General features: G+C 34.2%; 1 protein-coding gene across 5 annotated transcripts in view; it reads right to left on the bottom strand.

The window, feature by feature from the left end:
- Positions 1 to 19,689, bottom strand: part of LOC143246774 (NPC intracellular cholesterol transporter 1-like) — a 90,720-nt gene that overhangs the window by 37,319 nt on the left and 33,712 nt on the right. For all 5 annotated transcript variants that reach the window (XR_013026155.1, XM_076493917.1, XM_076493915.1 and 2 more), the window contains 4 exons: positions 12,484 to 12,666; positions 11,504 to 11,618; positions 10,272 to 10,399; positions 203 to 343 (listed from right to left, as the gene is read on the bottom strand). Coding sequence is in view for 4 of the 5 variants with exons in the window: in XM_076493917.1 (XP_076350032.1) it covers positions 203 to 343; positions 10,272 to 10,399; positions 11,504 to 11,618; positions 12,484 to 12,666 (567 nt within the window). In the remaining variant the exon portion in view is untranslated. The remainder of the gene's footprint in view (positions 1 to 202; positions 344 to 10,271; positions 10,400 to 11,503; positions 11,619 to 12,483; positions 12,667 to 19,689) is intronic.

Below are 19,689 nucleotides of genomic sequence, written 5' to 3' on the forward strand. Positions count from 1 at the left end.
ACTGATATTAGTTATACATTAATGATTTCTCATGTAATCAATATCAGCTGGATAACTCCTATTTCTAATATCAAGTTGATGTATTCCTTCAACCAATACTAATTGTATGTTAAAAGATTTTAGCAGCTTAAGAAACTCCTACCATCATGTATTTACTGATGATAAACACTCTTTCAATGGACAAAAACAACTTGACACTTACCAGTGCGGCACGGACAGGAGTCTTCATTAAGAAGGGTGAATAATAATTTTTGAACAATATAAAGAGCCAGCTGTTTCCATGGTTATCTAACAAGTCTGGTTTATCAGCTTTACAACAGCACACAATATCAAACCTTTGGGCCTAAAAAGAAATAACATTACAACTCATGTCCAAAACTAATTACTGCTTCTTTCAGTATAAAACATTGTAAAGCTGTCATCACTTTGTATATTTTCTGTGTGTAACATCTTTTTAAAGACTGTTTCTATAATCAACAGAGCAATGTATCAGGATATATTTATGTATGTAAATAACCAATGTAATAATTGCAAGATGAAAATTCCTAAGCTTAAAAATAAAATGAGCACTAACATAACTGTTAAAATTTGCTTTGCTGGTAAGTAGGTCAATACTCGAGTACAAAACGCTCAACCAACAACTTTACTTTACTTTCATAATTAACAATAGTACACACTTGTTCCAGAGATCTAATGCAGAGAATTCTGGTAGAGAACTTGTTTATGCAAGTAAAGAGATGTGACAAAAAATCAAATATGAAATAAGCCATTATTATATTATGTTACGATATTTTTAGAAATTTTCAAAGCACTAAACTTAAGCCTATTATACTGAAAGAAAAGTACAATAACATTTGAAACAGTTAAAGACAGAATACTAAGGATTAAAGTGATCACAATTTTAGAAGTTTATAACCACTTTTGAAATTGTAAACTTGATAACTAAACACATTTAAATGACCTTAATTTTAATATTTTGTCCTCAGTTAAACACCAGTCACTGAAATACAGCTTCAAAGTAACACTAGCCTCAACAGTTCAACACCCAAAAAATTCCTTCTTTGGAGCATATTGTCAAGATTTATATGGTACAAATATACACCAAAATTAAGAGTTCTACTTCTATATTTAAAAAAATAAAGAGGTTAAGAAAGAATAACATTTTGAACAACCACAAGAAATGGATAAAAAATGATTGAAGAAAAACTACAATAATTCTTGAATAATTACAGTGACATTTTTTAAGTCACTTATATATCCAGGTAAGAAAGAATATTCAATCAAAATAGACAACACGGTTTTACTTCCATCTCTCATACGTATATCTTTAGTCATCAAAATGTTTACCTTTATAAAAAATATACCATACAATATTTCATATAAGTCCATTTTAACCTATATTATGAAAACAGTATATAGTACAATGTTTATAGTTTATTTTAGGTCTGATTAATCACATGTCTCTCCAGGAAACAGGTAGAGAGAACAAACAGTGATGGTGTGACCCAAGGAAACACAGATGGCTATGGCCTCCAAGGGTGTGTCGAGTGGCAAAGACAGGGTGGGCACATGCTGATCAACCAACAGTGCCACCTCTCCATGCATTTGTCCATCACACAGCCTGTCATTTCAGTACATAGAAAACTGCCAAAAGATGACTGTATTGGCAGATTTCAGAAATGTTTCCTGTAAGGAAAGACATACAGGTTGGTAGGAAACAATCAGTGTTTTGATGTCATCCAGATTAGAATGTAAACCTTGACAGTTCCATTGTATCAAAGTGGCAATTTGTAATTACATGTAGGCAAATTGGATGGATGGGCATGTTTACAACCATGTCTTTTTACCTTATCGTCTTTATTCGAGGGAGGTCTATCGACCTCCATGGACCCTGCCCTGGATCAATTGGGCAGGTCTTTGTTGGTGGAAGGGGATTTCAGTGACTGAGGATGCAAATGAATGATTGTTTTGCATCTTTGGGTGGGAGAAAAAGATGTATCCAAAGAAATGCCTGGACCTGGAACCAAAGGATGTGGATATTGGGGTTTGTTGGAATGTGTGGAAGGAACAGAGATGGGTATAGAAGTTGATTCATCAACCTTTTTAACCATGAAGGTGAAAAGGCTTTTCATTTGTTTTGAGAACGATTCTCTTGGAGGCACAGAGAGGTCTGTCTGCACTCCCACTGTAGTTGTGGAAAGAAGTGCAGCAACATATGTCTGAGATGAAGTGGTGGACAACAATTTCCGAGCCTCAGGATAACTAATGTTATGAGCCATTTTCAAATGCTGCACCTCTTTTTCCTCCAATCATTTTGGGCAAGAATGAAAGTAGGAAGGGTGAAAACCATTGCAGTTGACACAATGTGGGTCCGTTTCACACTTACAGGCATTGTGGTCCTTGCCACCACAACGAGCACATGTCGGGGAAGCACAACATGACGTCTTTAAGTAACTGAACCTCTGACACTGGAAACATTGGAAAGGGTTTGAAATGTACGACCGTACCCTGCAATTTAGATAACTTGCGTTGATGGTGGCAGGTGCACGTGGTAATGTAAATGTCAAAACAAGGATATTTGTCTGCAGCATAACTTCATCTTTGCGAGTGGAGATGCGCCTCACTGCAGAAACTCTTTGAGTGGAGAAACCAATGAGAATCTCTGACTTGGGGATGTTCTTCAAATCCCTTTCTATTGTAACTCCTCATGATGAATTCAAAGTAGCATGAGGTGTAAACCTCAATAGGTATATCCCCAATTGCCTTTGAATTCAAGAGGAGTTCACTATGTTGGGATGTAGATGTTTCAACCAATATGTCTCCAGATCGAAGCTTCTTTACAACTTTGGAGAGCCAGCAAGTCCCTCCAGTCCATTCTGAATAAAAAAGGGGGACATTTGCCCTAAAGGTTTCTCTGAAAGTGAATGTAGGATGAGAAAATGAGGAACAACTGGTGTTACAGATGTTGAAGATTGCTGATCAGAGTGTTCAAGACGTGGTCGTTTACCTGCAGACTGTTTTTTCACTATTTTATTTAAATTTTTATTAGGAGGATCCACAGAAAAAAACAAATATTTCGGTGCCCACTGACCCCACCCTCCATGGAGCCCAATGAGGGGATGCACTACAATGTCAAGCAAGGACACTGAAGCAATGCCAGGGTTTTGTGAGCACTGTACCCAAGCACCAGCATCAGATACAATGTCCACAACAACTGTTGAAAACTTACAACACTGGTACTTGGTTGACTCTAGCCCAAGTAGACCAGCCAAATGACCCAAGGGGGGCCACCCAAAGGCTGCCCATCTACAGAAATTCAAGGCCAAAGTGGTGTGAATATAGTGCAACATTTATAGTTTATTTTAACCTATACTATAAAAACAGAATATAGTACAACATGTATAGTTTATTTTAACCTATATTAAAAAAACAAAATATAGAACAACATTTATAGTCTGTTTTAACCTATATTATGAAAACAGAATATAGTACAACATTTATAGTCTGTTTTAACATATTAAGAAAACTGTATATAGTACAACATTTATAGTCTGTTTTAACCTATATTATGAAAACTGTATATAGTACAACATTTATAGTCTGTTTTAACCTATATTAAGAAAACAGTATATAGTACAACATTTATAGTCTGTTTTAACCTATATTAAGAAAACAGTATATAGTACAACATTTATAGTCTGTTTTAACCTATATTAAGAAAACAGTATATAATTACAACATTTATAGTCTGTTTTAACATATTAAGAAAACAGTATATAGTACAACATTTATAGTCTGTTTTAACCTATATTAAGAAAACAGTATATAGTACAACATTTATAGTCTGTTTTAACCTATATTAAGAAAACAGTATATAGTACAACATTTATAGTCTGTTTTAACCTATATTAAGAAAACAGTATATAGTACAACATTTATAGTTTATTTTAACCTATATCAAGAAAACAGTATATATTACAACACTTATAGTTTATTTTAACCTATATTAAGAAAACAGTATATAGTACAACATTTATAGTCTGTTTTAACCTATATTAAGAAAACAGTATATAGTACAACATTTATAGTTTATTTTAACCTATATCAAGAAAACAGTATATATTACAACATTTATAGTTTATTTTAACCTATATCAAGAAAACAGTATATATTACAACATTTATAGTTTATTTTAACCTATATTATGAAAACAGTATATAGTACAACATGTATAGTTTATTTTAACCTATATTATGAAAACAGTATATAGTACAATATTTATAGTTTGTTTCACCCTAAATTAAGAATACAGTACACAGTATTTCATTTAGTTTGTTTCACCCTAAATTAAGAATACAGTACACAGTATTTCATTTATTAACTATTTTAACCAATATTATGAAAAGGGAAAACAATGTATTTTATTTATCAAACCTTTTTTTAGCTGATTCTAAGAAAATAACACAAAGTATACTATTTATAAAGTATGTTATGACATGAAGACAACACAATGTATTTTATTCCTAACTTAGAAAATTCTTGCTGAAACAAAAAAAACATTTGAAAATGTTGATTTATATTCCTTCTCACTCATTGTGAACATGAAGATAATGGGGTGTTTATAATAAACAAATATGAGTATATTTATAAAACAATTTACTCATAGTCTAGTTTGTTGTATATTAATGAAGCTAACACTTTTTTTTTTACTCTTCCTGAGAAATAATCTTTCAGGTGTATAAAGTCAAATACTGAAAAGTGAAATGGTTGTGGTGTCCAAGTATTTTAAATATTTATGAATGTCTATGTCGACTCCTTATATATGGAGAACACTGACACGTCTTTAGCAGAATAACAATAATATTCATATAAAAGTCAGCATTTTTCTTACACTGAAAATATACATCTTTTGAAATGAATCTGAAATAGACAGACAGTGGCATTAGAAGGATATGCACATCTGCTATTTGTTCTGAGAGATGTAATACACAGTGAAATATAACCAGAAATAACTACACATACATACAACTTCAACCAGACAGATAAGACCCTTGGAATTAGAATATTGCCAATCAAAAACACAAAAAACAATGTAACATATACATAGTTAGTAGGGAATGTAGGCCATGTTATACAGAAACTCCAATGTAAAGAAACAGAGTGTCATATGTCAAGCAACTGGAATTATGAAGAGTAAGTTAGCATTTGGTCAAAACCAGACATACCTCCAAAACAACAAGTTAGAAGTACAACAAACTGAACCAGGCATTAAGGGTTCATGACATTGCCTAAACTCTACCGTAAGAATGGGGTAATATCTGTAACCAGTATTACAAGCAAAAGTCCCAACTTGCTCAAACATAAATGCAAGGAAGAGATATCCTTCATCTGGAATTAAAGAAGGACGTGGAATATTCACTCAAATGTAGAAACAGTGTATGTGCATTCCTTGGTAGACAAAGTCTTCCATACTCAATTATAGGAGCAGGTAAAGAAACTTCTGCAACAAGAATTAATGAGAAGAGTGGCCTCTACTGTACACAGTCATAAGACCCAGTATTATGAGAATGATCAGTTCTGCCCTCTTCAGTCATAGGACCCAGTATTATGAGAATGATCAGCTTTGCCATCTTCAGCCATAGAACCCAGTATCATAAGAATGATCAGTTCTGCCATCTTCAGTCATTGGACCCAGTATTATGAGAATGATCAGTTCTGCCCTCTTCAGTCATAGGACCCAGTATTATGAGAATGATCAGCTTTGCCATCTTCAGTCATAGAACCCAGTATCATGAGAATGATCAGTTCTGCCATCTTCAGTCATAGCACCCAGTATTATGAGAATGATCAGCTTTGCCATCTTCAGTCATAGGACCCAGTATTATGAGAATGATCAGTTCTGCCATCTTCAGTCATAACCCAGTATTATGAGAATGATCAGCTTTGCCATCTTCAGTCATAGGACCCAGTATTATGAGAATGATCAGCTTTGCCATCTTCAGTCATAGGACCCAGTATTATGAGAATGATCAGCTTTGCCATATTCAGTCATAAGACCCAGTATTATGAGAATGATCAGCTTTGCCATCTTCAGTGATAAGTCCTAGTATTATGAGAGTGATTAGTTCTGCACTCTTCAGTCATAAGACCAGTATTATGAGAATGATCAGTTCTGCCCTCTTCAGTCATAGGACCCAGTATTATGAGAATGATCAGCTTTGCCCTCTTCAGTCATAAAACCCAGTATTATGAGAATGATCAACTTTGCCATCTTCAGTCATAGGACCCTGTATTATAAGAATGATCAGTTCTGCCATCTTCAGTCATAGGATCCAGTATTATGAAAATGATCAGCTTTGGCATCTTCAGTCATTGAACCCAGTATTATGAGAACGATCAGCTTTGCCATCTTCAGTCATAGGACCCAGTATTATAAGAATGATCAGCTTTGCCATCTTCAGTCATAGGACCCAGTATTATGAGAATGATCAGCTTTGCCATCTTCAGTCATAGGACCCAGTATTATGAGAATGATCAGCTTTGCCATCTTCAGTCATAGAACCCAGTATCATGAGAATGATCAGTTCTGCCATCTTCAGTCATAGCACCCAGTATTATGAGAATGATCAGCTTTGCCATCTTCAGTCATAGGACCCAGTATTATGAGAATGATCAGCTTTGCCATTTTCAGTCATTGTACCCAGTATTATGAGAATGATCAGTTCTGCCATCTTCAGTCATAAGACCCAGTATTATGAGAATGATCAGTTCTGCCATCTTCAGTCATAAGACCCAGTATTATGAGAATGATCAGCTTTGCCATCTTCAGTCATAGGACCCAGTATTATGAGAATGATCAGCTTTGCCATCTTCAGTCATAGGACCCAGTATTATGAGAATGATCAGCTTTGCCATATTCAGTCATAAGACCCAGTATTATGAGAATGATCAGCTTTGCCATCTTCAGTGATAAGTCCTAGTATTATGAGAGTGATCAGTTCTGCACTCTTCAGTCATAAGACCAGTATTATGAGAATGATCAGTTCTGCCCTCTTCAGTCATAGGACCCAGTATTATGAGAATGATCAGCTTTGCCCTCTTCAGTCATAAAACCCAGTATTATGAGAATGATCAACTTTGCCATCTTTAGTCATAGGACCCAGTATTATAAGAATGATCAGCTTTGCCATCTTCAGTCATAGGACCCAGTATTATGAGAATGATCAGCTCTGCCCTCTTCAGTCATAGGACGCAGTATTATGAGAATGATCAGCTTTGCCATCTTCAGCCATAGAACCCAGTATCATGAGAATGATCAGTTCTGCCATCTTCAGTCATTGGACCTAGTATTATGAGAATGATCAGCTTTGCCATCTTCAGTCATAGGACCCAGTATTATGAGAATGATCAGCTTTGCCATCTTTAGTCATAGGACCCAGTATTATAAGAATGATCAGCTTTGCCATCTTCAGTCATAGGACCCAGTATTATAAGAATGATCAGCTTTGCCATCTTCAGTCATAGGACCCAGTATTATGAGAATAATCAGCTCTTCCCTCTTCAGTCATAGGACCCAGTATTATGAGAATGATCAGCTCTGCCCTCTTCAGTCATAAGACGCAGTATTATGAGAATGATCAGCTTTGCCATCTTCAGCCATAGAACCCAGTATCATGAGAATGATCAGTTCTGCCATCTTCAGTCATTGGACCCAGTATTATGAGAATGATCAGCTTTGCCATCTTCAGTCATAGGACCTAGTATTATGAGAATGATCAGTTCTGCCCTCTTCAGTCATTGTACCCAGTATTATGAGAATGATCAGTTCTGCCCTCTTCATTCATAGCACCCAGTATTATGAGAATGATCAGTTCTACCCTCTTCAGTCATAGGATCCAGTATTATGAGAATGATCAGTTCTGCCCTCTTCAGTCATAGGACCCAGTATTATGAGAATGATCAGCTTTGCCCTCTTCAGTCATAGGACCCAGTATTATGAGAATGATCAGCTTTGTCATCTTCAGTCATAGGACCCAGTATTGAGAATGATCAGTTCTGCCATCTTCAGTCATAGGACCCAGTATTATGAGAATGATCAGCTTTGCCATCTTCAGTCATAGAACCCAGTATTATAAGAATGATCAGCTTTGCCATCTTCAGTCATAGGACCCAGTATTATGAGAATAATCAGTTCTGCCCTCTTCAGTCATAGGACACAGTATTATGAGAATGATCAGTTCTGCCATCTTCAGTCATAGGACCCAGTATTATGAGAATGATCAGTTCTGCCCCCTTCAGTCATAGGACCCAGTATTATGAAAATGATCAGCTTTGCCCTCTTCAGTCATAGGACCCAGTATTATGAGAATGATCAGTTCTGCCCTCTTCAGTCATAAAACCCAGTAATATGAGAATGATCAGTTCTGCCCTCTTGAGTCATAGGACCCAGTATTATGAGAATGATCAGCTTTGCCCTCTTCAGTCATAAAACCCAGTATTATGAGAATGATCAGTTCTGCCATCTTCAGTCATAAAACCCAGTATTATGAGAATGATCAGTTCTGCCATCTTCAGTCATAGGACCCAGTATGATGAGAATGATCAGTTCTGCCCTCTTCAGTCATAGGACCCAGTATTATGAGAATGATCAGTTCTGCACTCTTCTCACTGAGTGGATAATCATGAGCATGAGTTGTAAATTAAATTTATAAAATACACTTGAGAGGAAGTTTCCATGGTTCAGTTTATTCAATCAAAAGGTTGGCGGGGAAAGACAGAAATATCCTTCTGTTTTACAGTGACAATCCACCACTGAGTAAAAGTTACTGATATTTAAACACACACACCACTGTGTCAGTGGTCTTGTGGATATATCTCGTTTCCACATTAAGTATTACAATGAAATCAGTAACAGTATGATTTGAATTTAAGCATACCTGACCAATATAGGTGGCACAATACCATTGGTGGAGAGTAGTCACATGATATGTTGATGTTCAGAAATTGATGGGGTATAAAGACTAGTGCAAAGATAACAAAGGTGGATTTAGCAATGCACAGAGGGCATAACAGGATCAAGATAGCTTTGTGTGACTTGAGATATGACTATCAGAAGAGTAGCAATGGTACTCCTATAGCAGAATAAAAATAGTATGTTTATAACTTAAGTGCTACAACAGTGATATATCTATAACAGAAATCAGTGGTATCTACTGTGGAACAACAGTAGTGTCCATAGCAGAAAAACAATGATACATGAGTAGTTTGGTGATACAATAATAGTGAGACTGTAACAGAACAACAGCAAAAGGTGTTGTAAATAATGTTGAAATAATAATAATATTAATGTTTTCAGAAGATAAAATTTGGAAACAGTTTCAAAGTGAGTGAAAGAAACCTTATTACAAACCATGTTTCAATAAGCTTGTCGAAACACTGTACATCTGTAACAAGATTTCTTTTTCAACACATTCAAACAGTTTTCAAACAATAAAGTTTCACATATATTTAGTCATTATACAGATATTATACTTTAAAGATCAAAAGTTTCTTAATTTACTGCTTTGATAAGAAACAGAAATCTAAGTTCAATGAATTTTAAGTTTGATTTTAATAAAAGTGAAAACATTTCTTGAAGTTTTTTTTTCACAGTGTATTAATTTAACAGACATGCAACATTATGTTTCTCCTTTTGAATTCCAATATTGTTACTGTTGGTAAATATTTTACTTTTCTATTTTACAGATGAAAGAAGATATATTTATTTCCTGATTCGTCCATGATCATCACCTGTTGAAACTAGTGACAGGATTTGTTAAACATAGAGTAGTAAGAAAACAATGTGATATCTTAACACAGCTGCTGGCACAAGTAGCATTAGTAAAATAAATATAAATAAAAAACTCTTCAAGAGGTGGTGATACAGTATCCCAAACACACACTCCATGAAAGAAACATTAAAATATAACTGTCTGTGATCTACCGGTGTCAAGAGGTCCACAACTAAAAGTCACTTGTGACTCACCAGTGGAGTTCAGGGCAGTGAATGTGTTAACAGAATGTAATGAAAGACACATTTAAGATAAATTATGTTTATCTCAGTACTAAGCAATGTGTCTGTGACTTGAATGCCTAAATTATTTAGCACAGTTTTGTAGTATACATTTTGGTACACTGTTCAAAGTCACCCCAAATGAATGTTGAATTTTTAAAGTTCCTCTGTATTTCACTGACTGGGGTTTGAAATCTACTAGTATCAGGAATCCACTCACCTCTACTCTCCGAGCATCTAACGAAAGCAATGCTACAAAACAAGTGATCTGAAGTAAAAAATCAATCAGCAGAGACAAGCCTGCATAGAGGGCAAAAATATGAACTGCTGGCATACTGGAGAGAGCTCCTATGAACAAATGTAAACAAAGAATGCCGCTAAGTGTTGATGTCTTATACTTAAAAGTTAAACAATAAAAACACATAGTTGTGAATTATTTACTTTAACTATCACAACACAGACTCAGTCAATGTGTTTCATGACATTATGTCTTTCTAGTTGTTAATTATGACTCTCTCAACACAGGCTCAGTCAATGTGTTTCATGACATTATGTCTTTCTAGTTGTTAATTATGACTCTCTCAACACAGGCTCAGTCAATGTGATTCATGACATGATGTCTTTCTACTTGTTAATTATAACTCTCTCAACACTGTCATGTGCATCTATCAGTTAACATTATAAAGTATATAAAATCATTTTTTTAGTGAAGTATATTTAATAAAATACAGTAAAAATCTGCCCATTAATATTTGTCATGTTACAAAATCTCTCCATGATTATCTGTCATGTTACAATTAAAAATACTTTTCCTCATCACAAATTTCCTTTGTCCCTAAAACCTTGTAAATACATTTCAAATGTTTGTTTCTAATAAAACTTTATATTTTTTCTGTTATTTTCCCTACCCTTGGTTAATCTGACCCAAACTCATAACCATTAAAAACAAAAACATCTATATGAATAGCATTACTCTTTTGTATTTATAGAATAACTTCAAATTATAACAACGTTGATAGAGTAACAGTTTTTATTTACAACATCTCACCAAATCCGTACTAAGGAATAAGATGTACATACATGTTTTGAAAGACGATGGTTTGGATCCAAATCACAGTTGTCTTGTCCAATAGTTTTATCATACTGTATGTTCATTAGTCTACAATGTGCCTTGTTTGGAAAGTGTCAAATGTTATTTATAGACTTGACAAACTGTTTGTATAAAAACTCATCTCAAGAACAAACATCCATCATACTATTACAAACCCAGATATAAACACATATCATTCACAGTATGTTAGTTTATATTTTAAACCATATCACTGAACCATGATGTTACAAATGTAACATTCACTATTTCCTAGTTAAGTAACAATATAAGACAACAAGTTTGATTACATAATTCACAATATTTTAGGTAAGTTACACATTATGTTAAAATTGATTTCTTACCAAGAAAAAAACAAGCAGATTCTGAAAGACTAGCTAATAACATGGATGGGGCAACTTTTCCTAAAACTCGTCCAATTTGTTCTTCTGTAGTTTCCATGTTGAGCTTCTGGTCTCTCTAAATTTTGTATAAAACATATTTAAGTTATATATAACTTAAAATTAAGATTTGAAAGCAAATGTCACCAAACATACTTAGTGGAAAATAATGCAGTAATAAAGACTATCTTCTTTACAGATATTAGAGTTTTTAGTATTATTACCTCGTTAAGTAAACATCATGAATTATCACCTACATATGATATAACCAACTTTCCTATCAGGTTTATAACCTTGTCATCTTGGTATCAACTACACCATCTATATATAAACATATCTAAGCACCACCTGTATACCTTATAGCCAAGTTGCTACCTTCAGTAGTTATTTTGGTATCATAACACTAAACCTTCACACTAGGTCACTCATAACTTGATCAACAAAACAGATATCCCATCCATAGTAATGTTATTAGCTTTAGCAACAGCAATGAGAACAGTACTAGTAATAAAGTACTTCAGAACCTTATTAACTTACATCATAACCTATATGATAACCCACATGATAATTAATGATAACCTATATGTAACTTACATGATGACTTACCTGATAACCTACATGTAACTTACCTGATATCCTACATGTAACTTACATGATATCCAACATAATAACCTACATGTAACTTACATGATGACTTACCTGATATCCTACATGTAACTTACATGATGACTTACCTGATATCCTACATGTAACTTACCTGATGACTTACCTGATATCCTACATGTAACTTACCTGATATCCTACATGTAACTTACCTGATATCCTACATGTAACTTACCTGATATCCTACATGTAACTTACCTGATATCCTACATGTAACTAACACGATGACATACCTGATAACCTAATATGATAACTTACCTGATAACCTACATGTAACTTACATGATAAGCCTGGACAAAGATGAATATATTATCAACACCAACTGCTAGAACCAGGAATGGAATAACTTCAATAATGAGGAGAGTTGCTGGAACACCAGCATAGCTGAAGATACCAAGTGAAGATGTCACTGATACAAATACAATCAGGACTCCACCTAACCCTAGTGTAATCTTAGAATCAACCTGAAATACAGTAAGAAAGTAACATTATCATTAAATGTGTAAAACATGTAGTAATAAACTTAATTAGGTTCACTAGTGTAAAAGCATAGTCTTTAAGTAGTAAATATTTTTGTTTCAGAACATGGCCAAATAATAGTATGAATGTAAGTACAATAAATATATTCCAATCAATTTACCACTTTTCAATGAGTTACAACAGTTTGGGGAACACTGTGCCTCATCAATAATCAAGGACTTGATAAAACAGAGAAAACATCTGTGTATTATATGAATGGTGTTTCTCTCACCACAGTCACATTTTTTGTGAACTGAAGAAGAATGATTCTTATGGTTTCAAACAGTATGTTAAGGAATTCAAGTCAGCATGGTGCATGTGTACAATAAAAATGAAAAACAAGAGACATAACTGTTGTCTTATAACATAATTCATATTTTGCGTAAGAAAATTAATTGGTGTGACTTGTCTTCCATTATCATATTTCCTGACATTCCAGGTAACTAGGATCAGCTTGTTTTCAATGAAATCACAATGAACATATTAGTAAAGTGCATAAAATAGAAACAAAAAATATGTTAAAGTTACACAATAAATGTTAAAAAAAACTTACATGAAAATAAATAGAATGTTCCTCCAACTCAGACAAGATTTAATGTTCCTCCAACTCACACAAGACTTAATATTCCTCCAACTCAGACAAGATTTGATCAATTTCATTAATTATTTTGCCAACATTTAACTCTCTCACCCCAGCTATCCTTTTTACTGCACATCACAAGAGATTAGTGATTACATTCAAATTCTGTTAGTTATACCAATTAGCATAGCATAACATAATAGATATTTTATGAGGAAGAATATTAAGAAATCTTAGTGTGAGAAATGTGTCATTTTCTCAAGGTTTCCTCTCTTTCCTATTTTATTTTTCACTCCTCCAATAAGTAGAAAATTTGAAGTGCAATATTACCTATAAAGCCTTCAATTTTGTTTGGTTACAGAACTATCAAATAGAAAATCATACTCCTCCAGCACTGGTTAGAGATCAAATAGAAAATCATACTCCTCCTGCACTGGTTACAAATCGAATAGAAAATCATACTCCTCCTGCACTGGTTACAGAACTATCAAATAGAAATTCATACTCCTCCAGCACTAGTTACAGATCAAATAGAAAATCATATTCCTCTTGCACTGGTTACAGAACTATCAAATAGAAAAGCATACCCCTCCTGCACTGGTTACAGAATTATCAAAGAGAAAATCATACTCCTCCATCACTGGTTACAGAACTATCAAATAGAGAATCATACTCCTCTTGCACTGGTTACAGAACTATCAAATAAAAAATCATACTCCTCTTGCACTGGTAACAGAACAAATAGAAAATCATACTCCTCATGCACTGGTTAAAGAACAAATAGAAAATCATACCACTCCTGCATTGGTTACAGAACAAATAGAAAATCATACCACTCCTGCATTGGTTACAGAAGTATAAAAGAGAAAATCATACTCTTGCACTGGATACAGAACTATCAAATAGAAAATCATACTCCTCCTGCACTGGTTAAAGAACTATCAAATAGAGAATCATACTCCTCCCCCACTAGTTAAAGAACTATCAAATAGAGAATCATACTCCTCCTGCACTGATTACAGAACTATCAAATAGAAAATCAAACTCCTCCTGCACTGGTTACAAATCGAATAGAAAATCATACTCCTCCTGCACTGGTTACAGAACTATCAAATAGAAATTCATACTCCTCCAGCACTAGTTACAGATCAAATAGAAATTAATACTCCTCCTGCACTGGTTACAGAACAAATAGAAAATCATATTCCTCTTGCACTGGTTACAGAACTATCAAATAGAAAAGCATACCCCTCCTGCACTGGTTACAGAATTATCAAAGATAAAATCATACTCCTTCATCACTGGTTACAGAACTATCAAATGGAAAATCATACCCATCCTGCACTGGTTACAGAACTATCAAGAAAATAATACTCCTCCTGCACTAGTTACAGAACTATCAAATAGAAAATCATACTTCTCCTGCACAGGTTACAGAACTATCAAACAGAAAATCACACTCCTCCTGCACTGGTTACAGAACTATCAAATAGAAAATCATACTCTTGCACTGGTCACAGACCTATCAAATAGAAAATCATACTCCTCTTGCACTGGTTACAGAACAAATAGAAAATCATACCCCTCCTGCATTGGTTACAGAACAAATAGAAAATCATACTCCTCCTGCACTGGTTACAGAAGTATAAAAGAGAAAATCATACTCTTGCACTGGTTACAGAACTATCAAATAGAAAATTATACCCCTCCTGCACTGGTTAAAGAACTATCAAATAGAGAATCATACTCCTCCTGCACTGATTACAGAACTATCAAATAGAAAATCATACTTCTCCTGCATTGGTTATAGAACTATCAAAAAGAAAATCACACCCTTCCTGCACAGGTTCGAGAACTATCAAATAGAAAATCATACTCCTCCTGCACTGGTTACAGAACTATCAAATAGAAAATCATACTCCTCCAGCACTGGGTAGAGATCAAATAGAAAATCATACTCCTCCAGCACTGGGTAGAGATCAAATAGAAAATCATACCACTCCTGCACTGGTTACAGAACTATCAAATATAAAATCATACTCTTGCACTGGTCACAGAACTATCAAATAGAAAATCATACTCCTCCTGCACTGGTTATAGAACTATCAAATAGAAAATCATACTCCTCCTGCACTGGTTATAGAACTATCAAATAGAAAATCATACTCCTCCTGTACTGGTTACAGAACTATCAAATAGAAAATCATACCCCTCCTGCACAGGTTACAGAATTTTCAAATAGAAAATCATACTCCTCCTGCACAGGTTACAGAACTATCAAATAGAAAATCACACTCTTGCACTGGTCACAGAACTATCAAATAGAAAATAATACTCCTCCTGCACTGGTTACAGAACTACCAAATAGAAAATCATACTCTTGCACTGGTCACAGAACTATCAAATAGAAAATAATACTCCTCTTGCACTGGTTATAGTACTATCGAATAGAAAATCATACTCCTCCTGCACTGGTTATAGTACTATCGAATAGAAAATCATACTCCTCCTGCACTAGTTATAGTACTATCGAATAGAAAATCATACTCCTCCTGACTTGTTATAGAACTATCAAATAGAAAATCATACTCCTCCTGCACTGGTTACCGAACTATCAAATAGAAAATCATACATCTGGTTCAAATTTTGTAACAACATTTATACAGCCAGTCATCTGGTTCAAGTTTTGTAACAATATTTATACAGCCACTCATCTGGTTCAAGTTTTGTAACAACATTTATACAGTCAGTCATCTGTTTCAAGTTTTGTAACAACATTTATACAGTCATCTGGTTCAAGTTTTGTAACAACATTTATACAGCCAGTCATCTGGTTCAAGTTTTGTAACAACATTTATACAGCCAGTCATCTGGTTCAAGTTTTGTAACAACATTTATACAGTCAGTCATCTGGTTCAAGTTTTGTAACAACATTTATACAGCCAGTCATCTGGTTCAAGTATTGTAACAACATTTATACAGCCAGTCATCTTGTGCAAGTTTTGTGACAACATTTATACAGCCAGTCATCTTGTGCAAGTTTTGTGACAACATTTATACAGCCAGTCATCTGGTTCAAGTTTTGTAACAACATTTATACAGTCAGCCATCTGGTTCAAGTTTTGTAACAACATTTATACAGCCAGTCATCTGGTTCAAGTATTGTAACAACATTTATACAGTCAGTCATCTGGTTCAAGTTTTGTAACAACATTTATACAGCCACTCATCTGGTTCAAGTTTTGTAACAACATTTATACAGTCAGTCATCTGGTTCAAGTTTTGTAACAACATTTATTCAATGACTCATCTGGTTCAAGTTTTGTAACAACATTTATACAGTCAGTCATCTGGTTCAAGTTTTGTAACAACATTTATACAGCCAGTCATCTGGTGCAAGTTTTATTGCAACATTTATACAGCCAGTCATCTGGTTCAAGTTTTGTAAGAACATTTATACAGTCAGTCATCTTGTTCAAGTTTTGTAACAACATTTATACAGCCAGTCATCTGGTTCAAGTATTGTAACAACATTTATACAGCCAGTCATCTTGTGCAAGTTTTGTGACAACATTTATACAGCCAGTCATCTGGTTCAAGTTTTGTAACAACATTTATACAGTCAGCCATCTGGTTCAAGTTTTGTAACAACATTTATACAGCCAGTCATCTGGTTCAAGTATTGTAACAACATTTATACAGTCAGTCATCTGGTTCAAGTTTTGTAACAACATTTATACAGCCACTCATCTGGTTCAAGTTTTGTAACAACATTTATACAGTCAGTCATCTGGTTCAAGTTTTGTAACAACATTTATACAGTGAGTCATCTGGTTCAAGTTTTGTAACAACATTTATACAGTGAGTCATCTGGTTCAAGTTTTGTAACAACATTTATACAGTGAGTCATCTGGTTCAAGTTTTGTAACAACATTTATACAGCCAGTCATCTGGTTCAAGTTTTGTAACAACATTTATACAGCCAGTCATCTGGTTCAAGTTTTGTAACAACATTTATACAGCCAGTCATCTGGTTCAAGTTTTGTAACAACATTTATACAGTCAGCCATCTGGTTCAAGTTTTGTAACAACATTTATACAGCCAGTCATCTGGTTCAAGTTTTGTAACAACATTTATACAGTCAGTCATCTGGTTCAAGTTTTGTAACAACATTTATACAGTGAGTCATCTGGTTCAAGTTTTGTAACAACATTTATACAGTGAGTCATCTGGTTCAAGTTTTGTAACAACATTTATACAGTGAGTCATCTGGTTCAAGTTTTGTAACAACATTTATACAGCCAGTCATCTGGTTCAAGTTTTGTAACAACATTTATACAGCCAGTCATCTGGTTCAAGTTTTGTAACAACATTTATACAGCCAGTCATCTGGTTCAAGTTTTGTAACAACATTTATACAGTCAGCCATCTGGTTCAAGTTTTGTAACAACATTTATACAGTCAGTCATCTGGTTCAAGTTTTGTAACAACATTTATACAGTCAGTCATCTGGTTCAAGTTTTGTAACAACATTTATACAGCCAGTCATCTGGTTCAAGTTTTGTAACAACATTTATACAGTCAGTCATCTGGTTCAAGTTTTGTAACAACATTTATACAGCCAGTCATCTGGTTCATGTATTGTAACAACATTTATACAGCCAGTCATCTGGTTCAAGTTTTGTAACATTTATACAGCCAGTCATCTGGTTCAAGTTTTGTAACAACATTTATACAGTCAGTCATCTGGTTCAAGTTTTGTAACAACATTTATACAGCCACTCATCTGGTTCAAGTTTTGTAACAACATTTATACAGTCAGTCATCTGGTTCAAGTATTGTAACAACATTTATACAGCCAGTCATCTGGTTCAAGTTTTGTAACAACATTTATATAGCCAGTCTTCACCAAAACACCAATGCAAACAAGTTTTGATTTCTATTTTCTAAGTCTCTCATCATTCTTCATGGCTAAATCTAGTGCACCCACAGTATGTTCTTCATCAGTTTTCTCAGTGGTTGAAAACTATTGTCTTTCATTACCTCTCTCAGTTACACTGCTAATATTTGAAGAATGTCACATTCATTTTCTTTTGATAGATCTCACTTTGTGTACTAAGATCTTCTGACAGAAAACACTGGAACCTGTTTGCCACTTTAATATCCTCACCATTTACACTCCATTGTACTTTTGTAATACTAGGAATTGTTTCTAAACAATGAAAGGTTTCTCATTACTGGCAAGCTGGAAGGAAGTTGAAAAAAAATCCATTCAACATGTTCCAGGCCAGCTGCCTTCAAATATGTAAGTTATTCTATTCATAAAGAGTTTTTCTGATGCTTTATTTGAACTGTGTATATTTCTGTAAGTCCAAGAAAATCCATGTATTTTTTTACCCAGTCTATAACTTTTTTTCATTTCTGTTCTAATGATATTTGGTTTTAGTGTTTCAAAACAGTCAACATAAATGACAGTATATATCATACCTGCCAGGTCTGAACTTGTGATTCATTTTATCCTATTCATCTGTTTGCTTGCATTCACAAGTCAAATTTAGTTTTAATATTATTATCGATACTGGAAAATACAAAACTTATACAGTGAACACTGTGCCATTTTTTACTGATATTTAGCACTTGAAAAACAACAGACAACTCAGCATTTGGTAGGGAAAAGATTTCCTCCAACAGTACTTAGGTTGCTAGTTCCACTTATTGCAGAGTGATAGAAATGGACAAACTCCTATCTATGAGTTATACACAAGACAAATACAAATTGTAAATTTAATTTTTAAGAATACAAAAACTTAAATTAAATCATATGGTACTCAAGTTCATTGTATAATAAAATCCTTTATCACACTTTTCTGTTTTGTGTTTACCAAGTACTAAAAATACTATTGTCTATAATAGCAACACATTTCCTATTCATCGGTACTTTTGTTATTACACACACTATTCACAATGAGCAATCTAATTGATGTGTATACACTGTGTTTACCAAAACAAACATAAGACACATCTACAAGAACTGTGTGGATCATACATTTCAATCCTTAAACACATTTTAATGTTGTTAGTGAGTGAATAAGTGTTTAAGGTTGCCAGTGAGTGAATGAGTGTTTAATGTTGCCAGTGAGTGAATGAGTGTTTAATGTTGCCAGTGAGTGAATGAGTGTTTAATGTTGCCAGTGAGTGAATGAGTGTTTAATGTTGTTAGTGAGTGAATAAGTGTTTAAGGTTGCCAGTGAGTGAATGAGTGTTTAATGTTGCCAGTGAGTGAATGAGTGTTTAATGTTGTTAGTGAGTGAATGAGTGTTTAATGTCGCCAGTGAGTGAATGAGTTTAAGGTTTTAAGGAGTGAATGAGTGTTTGGTTGCCAGTGAA

This window comes from Tachypleus tridentatus, chromosome 3, assembly GCF_004210375.1.
Source record: "Tachypleus tridentatus isolate NWPU-2018 chromosome 3, ASM421037v1, whole genome shotgun sequence".
Classification (NCBI taxonomy): Eukaryota; Metazoa; Arthropoda; class Merostomata; order Xiphosura; family Limulidae; genus Tachypleus; species Tachypleus tridentatus.